Genomic DNA, 14594 nt, shown 5'->3' with positions numbered 1-14594 from the left:
GCCAATTGGGTTATTTCTCTTTCCAGCTAGTGCACCATGACTAATATATCAAAGGCCATGGTATGTGCTATTCTGTCTGTAGGATGGTGCATATAAAAGATCCCTTGCTACTAATGGAAAAATGTAGCGGGTTTCCTCTGACTGTGTGTCAGAATTACCAAATATTTGACATCCAATAGCCGATGACTAATAAATCATTGTTCTCTAGTGGTGTTGTTGAACAAAACAAAAACTAATGTCAGAATTACCAAATATTTGACATCCAATAGCCGATGACTAATAAATCATTGTTCTCTAGTGGTGTTGTTGAACAAAACAAAAACTAATGTCAGAATTACCAAATATTTGACATCCAATAGCCGATGACTAATAAATCATTGTTCTCTAGTGGTGTTGTTGAACAAAACAAAAACTAATGTCATGATGGTATTCTTTGTACTTTTATCTTTAACATTGGTGGGATTTAGCTCAGTTGGCTGAGTGCTCGCTTGAGGTGTTTGTGTCGCAGGATCGAACTACCTAGGTGGATCCATTCAACTGATTGGGTTTTTTTCTTGTCCCAACCAGTGTACCACAACTGGACAAAGCCGATGGTATGTGTTATCCTGCCTATTTGAAAGTGCATATAAAAAATCCCTTGCTGCATTGAGAAAAATGTAGCAGGTTTCCTCAGATGGCTGGTTGTCAGAATTACCAAATATTTGACATCCAGTAACCGATGACTAATAAATCAATGTGCTCTAGTGGTGTCGTTAAAAAAAACTAACTTTTAATGTCACAGTGGTATTCTCCCACAGACACTCGTTATAATTATACATGCTTTGTACTTTATCTTTAACACTGATACAACAAATTGGTTTTCTACACAGATTTACATGTCCACAAGTTTGTAACTTTAATCATCTTTATTGACAATTCAGAACTGAGTGATGATGATGAGATCACCCCGGACGACACGCCCCCCTTGCCCGGTAGCTCGGAGCTGGTGCTTGACAAGCCCGGTAGCTCGGAGCTGGTGCTTGACAAGCCCGGTAGCTCGGAGCTGGTGCTTGACAAGCCCGAGGCCAGTGCCGCATCAATTGTCAGCACGGAGAAACACATGGTCAAAGTGCATATTCAGAACGGGCCGGGGAAGTCGAAGAATAAGATCAACATAGAGGTGATCAAGTCGATGAACAAGTTCGCCAGGAAGCAGAAGAGAGGCACAATAGATGTGTGGTGGCTCTTTGATGATGGAGGTAATTTAATAGTGATGTCTTACATATCTAGATGTGTTACAGTTATAATGAATTTATGTATTAAAAGTAAATTGTCAATAATAGAAAAATATGTACACAAATTTGAGTTAGATTGATTAAGAAAATTGTGTTGACAAATCTTCGATTCAGCCAATATAACATTCTTGCAAAAACATTCCTTTCCTTTCTAGGGCTAACGTTGCTAATTCCGTATATCCTGACAACGAAGGCACACTGATGAGGTCTTAATTTACAATGTGCTGAGGTGTCATTAAACAAACATTCTTTCTTTCTAGGGCTGACATTACTAATTCCGTATATTCTGACAACGAAGGCTCACTGGAGAGGCTGCAAAGTTGCGTGTGTTTACAGCGGCAACGAAGAAAGGTGGAACTCGACCGGGAACAGAGACAGTGAGTTGTTTTACTTATTTTATTGTATTTTAATTTTGTTTTAGTTTTAAAAAGATTTCATTTCATCCGTAACCTGACCTCTGTCCTGCATGCATTTTCCTGGATACTTTGTTGAAGATCCCAGCCCATGGTGGCCTTTTGTGATGATCAGACCAGTTCAATATGATAGGGAAAATGGATGAGTGTAAAGGTTAATTTAAGTATTCAGAAAAGAAAAAAAGCCTATAAAATTTTGTTTCATTTCTTGAAATAGATAAATTTGCGTATTGATTCAATTGTTTTTTTTTAATTTGTTGCACAAAATGTGACATGTTTAGTTTTCCATATAAATTCCCAGCGAAAAACTCACATTCAGTATTAAATTCCAAGTTGAATATTCATTTATTTTTCAAACTTATTGAGATATTTACCCGTGCCTTTTTTTTCTTCATAGTATAAATCATTGTGAATTGTTTAGAAAAATTATAGCTCTTATCCAAATTTGAATGGATTTGTTGTTTTTCAGAATGGCAACTCTGCTGTCTAAGTTCCGTATAGACTACAAAGACATGGTTATCGTGGATTTAGCCAAATCTCCCACAGAAGAAAGGTATTTTTAACATTCTGACTACTGCAGGCGAGATATCTCCCCCGACATAACGCCAGTCGACATATAGTACACTGTATACAGTGCATTCCCTAATTCATATTTCCTGCCGTTTTGCACATGATACCGAATTTTTTTTTTTTTTAAACAGGAAGCAGTTTATTTGACAGCATACTAGCTTTTGTTTGTTTTTCAATGGTTTTCGGCAAGTATTTTCGTTTGACAACAATGGCGGCACAATGCAGTCATTTTCAGTTCGTTTTTAAAAAACCCATTCTGGTCAGAAAACCACTGCTATTGGGAATAATGGACATAAATACTGGACAGCTGGCCACAAATGCCCGAAAGTAAACGCGATAAGTAATCAATATTAACTATCTAAAATATCATAAAAAATGAAAAACCCACAGAAATAATACTGAGTAAAAATTATAAACTTGTACCCACTCAACGTGGTTTTTGTCAAAAATTAATCCAGTAGTCTAGTCCATTTAGGATATCATTTACATGATCATGACTGGTTAGGCCAAACAAAAAAATAGGTGTGTTTCCGGTCGACCGACCGTCCCTAGTTTTACCCCCCCGACCCTAATTTTTTTCTCTCTTAAAGTGCTGTTCCAGATGTATGATGTATTGAGCTATATCAATCAAGATATTATTTAATATGATTAGAAAATTATAAAAAAATTTTTTAAAAAATTATATACCGGTATATTTTCCATTTAAAAATATTCCCCTGAAAAACAGAACCAGCTGAATTCGTTTCGGGAATTTCCGTAAGATTTGATCCGTGACGTCATGAAGGGAACTCCTTTCGATAGTCAGCGCCATTGTTCATTGCTTTTTTGTGTTTTATTATGGTTAAACGGCGTGTTGGTGGCGGCTGTAGCAATACAAAAACTGATAAATTTAGTCTTCACGCATTTTCTAGTAATGTTGCTGTGAGAAAGCTGTGTGTGAATTTGATTAAAACAACGTGGAAATACTGGACAGGAAGATAATGCCGGAGACGTTGCAACAGCAGACACTTTAGTTGCAATTCATCCGAACTGGCTTGTCGGCTTAAGCGAGATATGAGAATACCATATGTTATGACTTTTAAAAAAAGATACTGTACCAACAATTTTTCTGCGACACAAAACAAATGACAACAAGCCGACGCCATCCACACCATAACGACCTTGGGGTGCATATCGTCAATGTCCCAAATTGCGTTATGCTTTCAACTCCGGTCAGTTTGTTTTCTCATGCACGGTTCAAGCAATCATCGAGATCCGATTTTTCTTTACAGTTCGAGAACATTAAAACAATAAAGTACAGACAAGTAAGTATCTATAGCCTAGTCCGTCCCATCCTACAAAAATGTAGGGGTTTTTTTTGTAAAAAAAGAAAAGAAAATACATTAAATTAATTTTACTATACCTTCCCACAGAGAAAACCTTTTTTCATACTATGGAATGTGCTATAAGTTATTTATTTCTGAGCAGACTGTTTTAACAAACTGCACACAAAAAATAGTATTGTTTTGTTATTTCCAAAACACTTACTTTTTTTTTTACGTCAAACTAAACTGTAATTATTCACAAAACCCCCCATCTTCATAGAGGGATGGGACGGACTAAAAGTCGTTTTTGTTTATTTCTTGAAATTACCGATATCGGGTCTACTTGACTCGTAGAATTCAAGAGTTATTTATCGTCTTTTCTACTACATCACAAGTATTAGAATATACAGTGTAGCAAAATAATTCGCACGAAAAGCTAAAGAACAAAACAAGAATAAAAGTTGTAAATTAGTGGTAAGCTGTCTCCACGACCATTTTCATCGTCATCTGTCAGGCCGGTGGTTCGTCGGAAGATGTTCCAGGTTCAAACTGATAAGGCATTATTTGTTGTGTTGCACAAATATTAGTCCAGTCGTCATTACTACACTATTCATCATCGAAAGAAGAATCGCATGATCAATGAGCTTGGCAGTCGCTGTCGGTCCCACTTTCGCTTGCGCTGGACGTCATCTCGTGGTAGGTTTCAGTGAAGCGCGTTCCCTTCGTGACGTCACGGCTATTTACAGGCAAATGTTTTTACCGAGAATTTTACTCGGTCATTTCCGGCAGTGTTCTACGGGAGTGATGTTTTAATACTTTTATGGGGCATTTTCGTAATTATTGATTTACATATCGGTGTAAAATATTATTGCAATGAATTAAGAAAGCATTTGATTATGGAATTTGAAATTTTAGTGTATGGTCTGGCACAGCACTTTAAACTGAAAAAAAAAAAAAAAAAAAAAATGAAGTAAAAATAAAAGAGGACAACATCACCAAACAAGAGTATTTCCTTCCTTGCACCTTGTTTACGTACTATTATACGATACATTTTGCATATGTAATTCCCTTCCGAAAAACATCGAGAAATTATGGAAAAGCTTTTGTAATAGAGTTCCTTCCCCTGATTAGCTACCACCGAACAGCTTGGTCGGTCACGGAAGTAACCGAATGTACGAACATAGCCTTGGTACAGGTTATTTCGATTAAATATAATCGTATCAATTCAGCTTAATTCTCGTCTTCACTTAAATCAACAGGTCTTATTATTAATGCATCTCAAATGTTTGCATAAAGTATTTAAATTAAGAACAACGAAATTAATACAAATGTTCCATTAATTTAAGGAAATACACAAACAGTGCATACCATTACTACTACTACTACTACTACTACAACAATGACAACAACAATAACAATAATGATAATGATGGTAAATAATAATAATAATAATAATTATTATTATTATTATTATGATGGTATTCAATTTAAAGAAAAAAAGAAGAAAAAAAACCTACCTACCTACCCTAATTTTTTGGGGGATGCAATCGGAAACACACCTATTTTTTTTTTGGGCCTTACGCAAAAACAAAATAAATAGTTTATGCCAATTTTCAATTCTAAGTCCTGTATGTGGTGATGATTTCAGTTTTGTGTTGTTTATTTTGAGATGTAAACCCCCCAAAACTTTGACTTATCATTTACCTGTGCATAATATTAGAATTTACCATATCTCTTAAAAGTTTGGGAACAGTTGACTTTTCATATTTCATCCAGTGCTCCACAACTGGTATATCAAAGCCATGGTATGTGCTATTCTGTCTGTGGGAAAGTGCCTATAAAACACTCCCTACTGCTACTTATTAAAGCCTCACTGGCTTAGTGGTTAGGCCATCGGTCTACAGGCTGGTAGATACTGGGTTCAGATCCCAGTCGAGGCATGGGATTTTTAATCCAGATACCGACTCCAAACCCCGAGTGAGTGCTCCGCAAGGCTCAATGGGTAGGTGTAAACCATTTGCACCGACCAGTGATCCATAACTGGTCAAAGGCCGTGGTATGTGCTTTGCTGTCTGTGGGAAAGTGCATATAAAAGATCCCTTGCTGCTAATGGAAAAATGTAATGAGTTTCCTCCGATGACGTGTCAGAATTGACAAATGTTTGATATCAAATAGTTGATGAGTAATTAGTCAATGTTCTCTAATGGTTCTTATATTCATGTTTTGAAATGGAAAATTTGCTCATTTGAATAATAGCAGTATATTATCCAGATATGAATATCTGGATTTCCAGATTTTTAATTTTTTGTATTCTCTGTCCAAAACATGATGTGGTTTCGACTGATGCTTTGCATACATTCTAAATAGGGTGCATTTTAGACCTTAGTAGAACTCTAGCCCTAGGCCAGTCTCTGTACCTGGTCACCAGTATTAAAATTCCTGGATGTTTTTTCCATAACCAACTTTCATCTATGTGGTTTGGTTTTGGGTTGCAGCCAAACTGATTTCCAGATGTTGCTGAAAGACTGGGTGCTTGATGAGAAAAACGGTGAAACTAAGGAAATGTATCCTTGGAAGACGACACAGCAGGAATTGAGCCTCTTGAAAGAAAAAGTATGTACACTGTTATGTAATATGAAAGTCTAATAGAGTCGAAATATGGCCACTTGTATTCGTGTGTCGATACCGCCTTGTCTTGTAACCCTCTTGTATTATCAAACATGTACAGTTCATTTCAATACTGAGCAATCTACCATTCATCATTACCAAAAACTGGCACTTAACCTATGGGCTTATATGACTGAATCATTCATTTGGGGGTAAAATGGTAAAAAAAAAAAATAGGTTTTTTGGATCCAGCATATTCATATCACTGCCATACAGTCTGAATGATGATGCAGTGTTTGGGTTAACAGAGTTAAACATACATTATGGACTGTCGGCAAGTTTTTCGCTACTGAAGCTAACTTTCTTTTCAACTTAACCTGACCTTAAACTAATGGCATTTTCCCATCCGTATAACAATAGATTGGTCCGGACATTCCAACAGCCAATGGAATGGCTTAATATCTGCCAGTGAGTCAGCTTAGCTGATTTCATTTGTATTTTCCCATTAAAATATTTTCCCATTTCGTTGATAATAATATTGACAGTCTTCCTTTTACAGTGCTAGAAGGAAAACCATTAATATTTTACCTAATTGTTTTGAAGGACTGTTTATAATACTATTATTCTACTGTGAAGTATTTGTTTTTCAGACAAACCGTCAGATAAGACTTGGTGAACTACTTAGGAAACGATCATCTGAAGCATCTCTTGTTGTTATGTAAGTATAGTCTATACTCAGTCACTTCAGTAGATTAAATTTGGTTTCTAGTTATATGTGTTTCTCATTAATTCACTACTCTTTATGGAAGGAAGGAAATGTGTTATTTAACGACACACTCAACACATTTTATTTACAGTTATATGGCATCAGACATGGCTAAGGACCACACAGATATAGAGAGAGGAAACCTACTGTTGCCATTTCATGGGTTACTCTTTTTAATTAGCAGCAATGGATCTGTTATATGCACCATCCCACAGACAGGATAGTACATACCATGGCCTTTGTTATACCAGTTGTGGAGCACTGGCTGGAATGAGAAATAGCCCAAAGGGGCCACCGACGGGGATCGATCCTAAACTGATTGCGCTTTACCACTGGGCTACGTCCCTCCTTACTCTTTATGGATGCAGGGAGTGGGATCTAGCTCAGTTGGTAGAGCGCAGTGTGCTCTAGTGGTGTTGTTAAAACAAAACAAATTTTAACTTTCAAGTTGTAGAAATTTTGTGAAAACAAAAACTTTAAAAAACCCTAATTATTTTGCAGTACATCAATTGGTAATGACTGTTTTGAAAAACTGAGGCCTGGATATTTTTTTCTATAACAAGTGTTTAAGCATTGTAAATACTTATAGTTACATGCGTAGAATTCAAAAGCAGGTTTTTTCAAATTCAGCTCATTATCTTTTTGTTTTGTGTACTTTCAGGTCGTTGCCGATGCCTCGTAAATCGACCTGTTCTGCAGGACTCTACATGGCCTGGCTTGACACGCTTACGAAGAACATGCCACCCATCCTGCTGCTCCGTGGAAACCAGACCAGCGTCCTCACCTACTACTCCTAGTACTTAGCAAGCACCTGTAGTCGAATCTAATACACTTGGTTTTAGACCAGTGTGCCGACCCACTGCTCCTAGTTCTAAGCTAGCTCATGTAGTCCAATAACAACTGATTGTTCACGAATCTAATATACTTGGTATTAGACCAGTGCCTCGACCCACTGCTCCTAGTTCTAAGCTAGTTCAATTGTTCAAAGTCCGATTGTTCACTGGAATCTAATATACTTGACTTTAGAGCAATGTCTCGAGCCACTGCTCCTAGTTCTAAGCTAGCTCATGTAGAGAAATAATGTTAATGGTTTGATGTAATCTCTGTCATCGCCACGAACAAAAAAAAATCAAGGTGAGCTGAAGATTACATTCCTAAAATGGTGCTAGACGAACAGTCGCATGAAGTTTCAAAGAATGGTTCAGTAAAAAATGAATTGCAAAATGAGGAAGTTGCCACTCGCCACAAACTTTACAAGTGAGTGTGATGGGGTGTGAGTGATTGTTTGCCTTTCCTGGCAAAGACGGTAATTTAATACTCAGCAGGTTTGTTAAGTGACATGAAAACCGACTCTTCAGTGTTTTTATACAGCTTGGCAAACGGGTAGAAAAATAACAGCTGAATGTTTGTTGTGATCTTAAAGCGCAAATTCCATTAGTTAGTAATTCCATCGGACTACAGACTGGTAGGTACAGGGTTCTCAGCCCGGTACCGGCCCCCACCCAAAAGCGAGTTCTTAAGGGCTCAGTGGGTAGGTGTAAGGCCACTACATCCTCTTCTTTCTCACTAACCACTAACCAACTAACAACTAACCCACTGTCCTGGACAGACAGCCCAGATAGCTGAGGTGTGTGCCCAGGACAGCGTGCTTGAACCTTAATTGGATATAAGCATGAAAATAAGCGGAAAAAAGTTAGTAATCTGTATGCATATATGTGTATATAATTATTAATGCATGTGCATATGGAGATGGAATCTACTCGACCTACTTGCATAGAAACTGATTGCTACAGATTATACATTGCAGTTGATGTATACATATATATTCACATACGGATTACAGACAAATGGAATTTGCACCTAATACTCAGAAGGTTTGTTCAGCAAGATGAAAACTAACTTTATGATCTATTTCAATTACTCAGTAAGCTGGCTAACTGAAATGAAAGGTGACTGTTTACTTCTAGTACACACTGAGCTTGTGTAGTTGAATAAAAGTCGATTGTTTAATGTAATCCCAATACTCGGCAGGTTGTCCAGTAAAATGAGAATCGAAAACCGACAGTTCAATCTATATTTTCATACTTAGTAAGCATGTTAGTTGAATTGAAAACATAAGGCCAAATTTATGCAGCCTGTTTTTGTTAAACACTGGTCGTTAAGCATTGTACGTGTAAATGTATATAGCTACATGCGTGTAAGACATACACATGCTTTGCAAATTCTGCCCCCATTGTTTAATTCTAGTGCAGGGGCCTAGCTTCCATTTACGCAGGTATGCAGCTGCGTACCACCTAAGATTACAAATATTTCTTTTTTAAAATTAAAATATATGATGTAAACGCACAGCCAATAGCGTTTTATTCCATTGCCGAAAAAGTCTGCATACCACCTGAAAATCCCAAGCTAGGCCCCTGTAGTACACATGAAGTTTGTCTAGTGAAATGAAAACCGACTATTGGATCTAATATTTTGTATTATTGGCTACCATGTTAGTTGAATTGAAAACTGATTGTTTAATTCTTGTACACATCAAGCTTGTGTAGTTAAATAAGAGCTGTTTGTTGCAATGATAAATTTAATGCTCAACAAGCTTGGGTGCTGACAGCTGAATGTTTGATCTATTTGTAGCATTCTGGAAGCTGCTTATACTCTGTAGACATTGTACTAACTTCTATAGACATCATACTAACTTGATTAGACATTGTACTAATTTCTACATCTATATAAATACGCCAAAGTCCTACCTTTTAGCACACATACTCATTTTTGTCATAAGCTTTTATCTACATTTGTCTCAGAATTTCTGTTTGAAAAGGTCATACAGCAAGTCTAATACATTCTCTAATTTCCACACTATTTTTCTTGAAAGGCGTCTCAATTTCTAACATTTGCTTCCAACTTAGTCGCATACCCTAGTTTCAACCTGTGAAAATGGACACTTAAGCCTATGATACATCTACAAAGGCTCCGAGACATTTGACGATACACATACTTTGTTTTGAGAGACTTTGTTTTGGAAACACGTCTGTCATTTCTTTACACAATGGCAGACACGCATGCAGCCGTGGCTGCTGTTGCTGTCGTTACCATTAGTTAAAAGGGATAGACCCTAGTTTCAACCTGTGAAAATTAACACTAAGTTTAGTTAATCTACAAACCTGAAATACATTTGGATGAAGTTACAATTGAATGAAACATGAGTCTGTGACTTTGAAATGGTGAAATACCCTCTAAAAATAGACTAAAACTTTACTCCATAACTGTTACTTCTCAGACACACGAGTGTTTTTCAAAATATGAGAAATGCATTTTGTGATACTAAAAACACCAGCATGACCAAAAACAATTCAAATGGATAATCTAAACAATAAAATCTGAGTAAAGTATGATTTCAGTTACCAAAATTGGCTATAATAGTAAAAAATATGCCTTGGTGTTTAAAAACCAGGGTATGTCCCTTTAAAATTTTGAGAAGCAAAGCAATCTTTGCTTTCAACTCCGCACCAAATAAATTTTGACTGTTTCTGATACATGTGTATTTACGCTTTGCTAGAATAGTTAAATGTGTAATAAATGATTTTTAATCAGATACCGACTCCAAACCCTGAGTGAGTGCTCCACAAGGCTCTATGGGTAGGTGTAAACCGCTTGCAGCGACCAGTGATCCATAACTGGTTCAGCAAAGGCCATGGTTTGTGCTGTCCTGCCAGTAGGAAGCGCAAATAAAAGATCCCTTGCTGCCTGTCATGAAAATAGTAGCCTATGTGGCGACAGCGGGTTTCCTCTAAAAAACAGTGTCAGAATGACCATATGTTTGACGTCCAATAGCTGATGATAAGATACAAAAATCAGTGTGCTTTAGTGGCATTGTTAAATAAAAAAAACGACTTTACTTTAATATGGAATTATTCATGTGTATTTACAATTGATGTAATAATATACTCTTTCTGAATCTCTAAGGTATCATTTGTTAATACATAGTATATTTTAACCTATATTTAAAACTGAATTAATATATCCTAATTTTAGACTGTATTTAATATGGAATTATTCATATGTGAATTTACAATTGACCATATAATATAACATATCTGAATGTCAAAGGTATCATTTGTTCATACATGTATTTGCTATGTTTTAACATATACACATGTATCTGTATCATTGACTTAGATAAAACTAAGGTACCATTTGTTCTTTCATGTATGTGGTATATTTTAACCTATATATGTATGACTGACTTAGATAAACTTAGTATTTAAGGTGGCAGTTATTCTTGGTTTTCATAAAATCTGTAACACATCTGTGACTGACACAGATCTACGCAGAGACTAAAGACATATTTTATGAGACCAAAGTAGCAGATGGTCTGTGATTGTGTTTCCATACATTGTTTTTATTCTGCATTGATCTGCTGGCCAGGGCCCCATTTTATAAAATTATCTCAGCACTAAGAACGCTTCGTAAAATGAGGTCCTGGGCCCTGTCCCATGAAGCGATCTCAGCGCTAAGATCGCCATAACTAAATAAGGTAGTTATGCACTTAAGGTGATCTTAGGGCTAAGATAGCTTCATGGAATGAGGCCCTGGGCCTCCTTCCACGAAATGATCTTAGCACTACTATCGTCATAAATAACCTACTGTTGTAATCTTAACTTTTTTCCACAATCGCCAGCCCTTTTCACCCCATGGTGTAGCTTATTGTCGTAAATTACAGTTAAAATTTACAGTTGGTATGAGACAGTTATAAGCCTCTAACACAAGTGTCAAATGGCAGTTAGCTGATGATTTGGTGGGTTTTTTTATGAAGGGTACAAACTTATATTTTGTTGAAATAGATCTAATATGCACATAATACCATTTATGAAACTCGGTGTTTGATGAAAACCATTTTAGGACATGTCTTATGTGTTTGGCACTTATTGCTTTGCAAATCAACTGGCAAAGTTACTTTGTTGATGTCTGATACGGATTAATACATGTACATAAGAGATGGTCAGAATAGTCGGTAACCAACAAGTTAATTAAAAGTAATTAATTTTTTCACACAGAAGATTTTAATCGTTAAACAGGCACTTATGACTACTGTAAGGTTGCTTTGTGTCCAGAACAATTGTAAATTTTGCATGTGCCAGACATAAGACTCACTGTAAGTCACTACAATTAACCTTAGCTACGATTATTTCATGGAAGGGGGCTCTGCTGGAGGTTTTGATGGAAACATGGCTTTATTCTTATTTATGTTTAAAACTGAATTAAATCAACACATTATTTAACTTTGCATTATTCATATATATGTGCTTTGATCAATGATATTTTGTGCATTGGTACATTTTTTATACCTAAGGCTATGAATGTATGTTTTCATCAATAATGCATATTTAAGAATAAAAATTTGATTTTGGAAACTGATTCCCTCACCCTCCTTCCTCCGCAATAAAATGAGAAAAATTAATAATCAATGGTTAGTAAATTAAAAAGAAGCATGATTAAAATATTAATTTGTGCTTCATATCTATACATACATGTATGATTTTTATTGAATGTTAAATATTTGATGATATCCAGCATTTGCCTTTAAAAATACAACATTCACTTTAAAAAATGCCCTACAATTAAACTAGTGCCTTGCCCTTTCAAATTTCTGGCTAGAACACTGATAGTTTTTTTCCCACAAAATGTTTTTTAAATCACAGGAAGCTGTTGCAATAGCTTATTGCTAGTCTTTGATCTTTCTTATTTCTTGCTAGTAGTATACTAGATTTCAGTATATTTAATGCTGCTATTTTGGAAATATTTTTATTATTAAAGCATTTGAGACAGATAAGCCAAGTTTATTTTTTAAAAATTACTATTCCCTTTGTGTTGTTCAACATATTTTTGCTGTTGCACATAGATAGGCCATAAACAAGTCAATGTTTCCTTAAAAGAAAGGCAAAAGAAATATAGAGGTTAATTCGTATAGCTGCAGAATTTCTTTACTGAAAAATATGGGTACACTTCACTGTCTTCAGGACATATTTCCTTAAGTAGTGATATAAGAATTGTTATATTTACTTGAAGGTAGTTGACAATAACTGTTAGTAAAAACATTTACCTTTTACCAAGGCAATATTTGTGTTCGTTTTAATAAAATAATATTAACACCCAGAAAGGAAACTGCAGCTGTAGCTTATGATCATGTCAGCAAGGGTTTGAGATTTGTCATGTTTGTATATAAGTTCAGCCTTTTTTGTGTCAAATAATTTTTATAAAATTATCTGAATTTGACCTGAAATGCTGAAAAAATTACCTTATTTAACCAGGCTTTGTTTTACGAAGCAATCTAAGATCACTTCGTAAAATGGGGCCTTGGTTTAGTTTTCAGCATCTTGAAGATCATTTGAGAATTTAATTTTAAATTGATACCACAGCCCTGTCTGAGGTATCTTTCATACTGATGAGATACTGCAATTAAAACCTGTATAGTTTTCATTCACTGCCTGATATTGTTAGTATTTTGTAAGTTGTAAAATTATATGAGTTATTTTATGATAGTTGTATATTATTATAGACACTCATTATGTATATATTCATCACTTTGAAAAGAGGAACGCCAACTGAATGGAGCGATGCCTAAGTGCTTAATGTAGGGCTTCTAGATTATGGTAGCCCCACTCCCATGGTTAGTGATATTCAATGTTGGACTAGTAAATAGCTAATATTGCCATGCCTGACGGCTAGTGAATTATTTTTGGTCAAATGTTGCAGTTCAATCTATTTTGTTAATAGGATTATCCTGCTCTATCTCTCTCTTTAGGTTCCGATTATTACTATTATTAAAATTTTAGTAAAATTGTATTAACTTAAAGTAAAGTAGGGCTAATAAATTTTTAATCTTGGCTAGTAAGTTTTTAAAATAACTCTTAGAAATCCTTTTGACAGAACTTCTCAGTTTTAAAATCCTTTGACATAGCTTGTAACAGTCTTGAAATCGAGAACTTCTTACAGTCTTTAAATCCCGAGACAAAACTTCTGACTCTAGAAATCCATTGACAAAACTCTTACTCTATTCTTACTCTAGAAATCCTCTAAAAAGACTTCTCACTCATTCGAAGTAAGCATATGTTAGACACCAGATAGCCATTGTTTAAAATGTGCTGAGGTATCGTTATAGAAACATTATTTCTCACTCATTCGAAGTAAGCATATGTTAGACGCCAGATAGCCATTGTTTAAAATGTGCTGAGGTATCGTTATAGAAACATTATTTCTCACTCATTCTGGATGTCCTGTAACTAAATGTCTCACTTCTCAAATCCTGTAACAGAACTTTTCACACAACTCTAAAAAAATTCTCTCACTCTGAAAATCTGGTGTCAAAACTTAACTATTCAACTCCTGTAACCAAATGTCGACATAAGCATATGTTAGACACCAGATAGCCATTGTTTAAAATGTGCTGAGGTGTCATTAAACAAATATTATTTCTTACTCATTCTGTAAGTCTTGTAAACAAATGTCAAATTAGGGTAAGCATGTTAGACACCAGGGGCCTAATTCACTAAACTCTCGCAACTTTGCGATCTCGCAGTGCAGTGCAAAAAGACTTGCAAAGAGAATGCTTTGTTGTGTAGCAGAGCCTAAGAGAGCTTTGTGAATTAGGCCCCTGATAGCT

General features: G+C 35.7%; 1 protein-coding gene across 1 annotated transcript in view; it reads left to right on the top strand.

Moving 5' to 3' along the window:
* The window catches only part of LOC121386365 (solute carrier family 12 member 2-like), a 66457-nt gene extending 57950 nt beyond the window's left edge, over nucleotides 1-8507 (top strand). Inside the window, 8 exon segments of the mRNA XM_041517252.1 lie at nucleotides 921-1238; nucleotides 1535-1590; nucleotides 1592-1627; nucleotides 1629-1651; nucleotides 2157-2240; nucleotides 6057-6174; nucleotides 6819-6886; nucleotides 7596-8507. Coding sequence (XP_041373186.1) covers nucleotides 921-1238; nucleotides 1535-1590; nucleotides 1592-1627; nucleotides 1629-1651; nucleotides 2157-2240; nucleotides 6057-6174; nucleotides 6819-6886; nucleotides 7596-7731 — 839 coding nt within the window. The 3' untranslated portion in view covers nucleotides 7732-8507.
* The last annotated feature ends 6087 nt before the right edge of the window (nucleotides 8508-14594 follow it).

This window comes from Gigantopelta aegis, chromosome 2, assembly GCF_016097555.1.
Source record: "Gigantopelta aegis isolate Gae_Host chromosome 2, Gae_host_genome, whole genome shotgun sequence".
Classification (NCBI taxonomy): domain Eukaryota; kingdom Metazoa; phylum Mollusca; class Gastropoda; order Neomphalida; family Peltospiridae; genus Gigantopelta; species Gigantopelta aegis.
The sequence above is the reverse complement of the archived record's forward strand: the minus strand, read 5'-3'. Positions and strand labels throughout refer to the sequence as shown.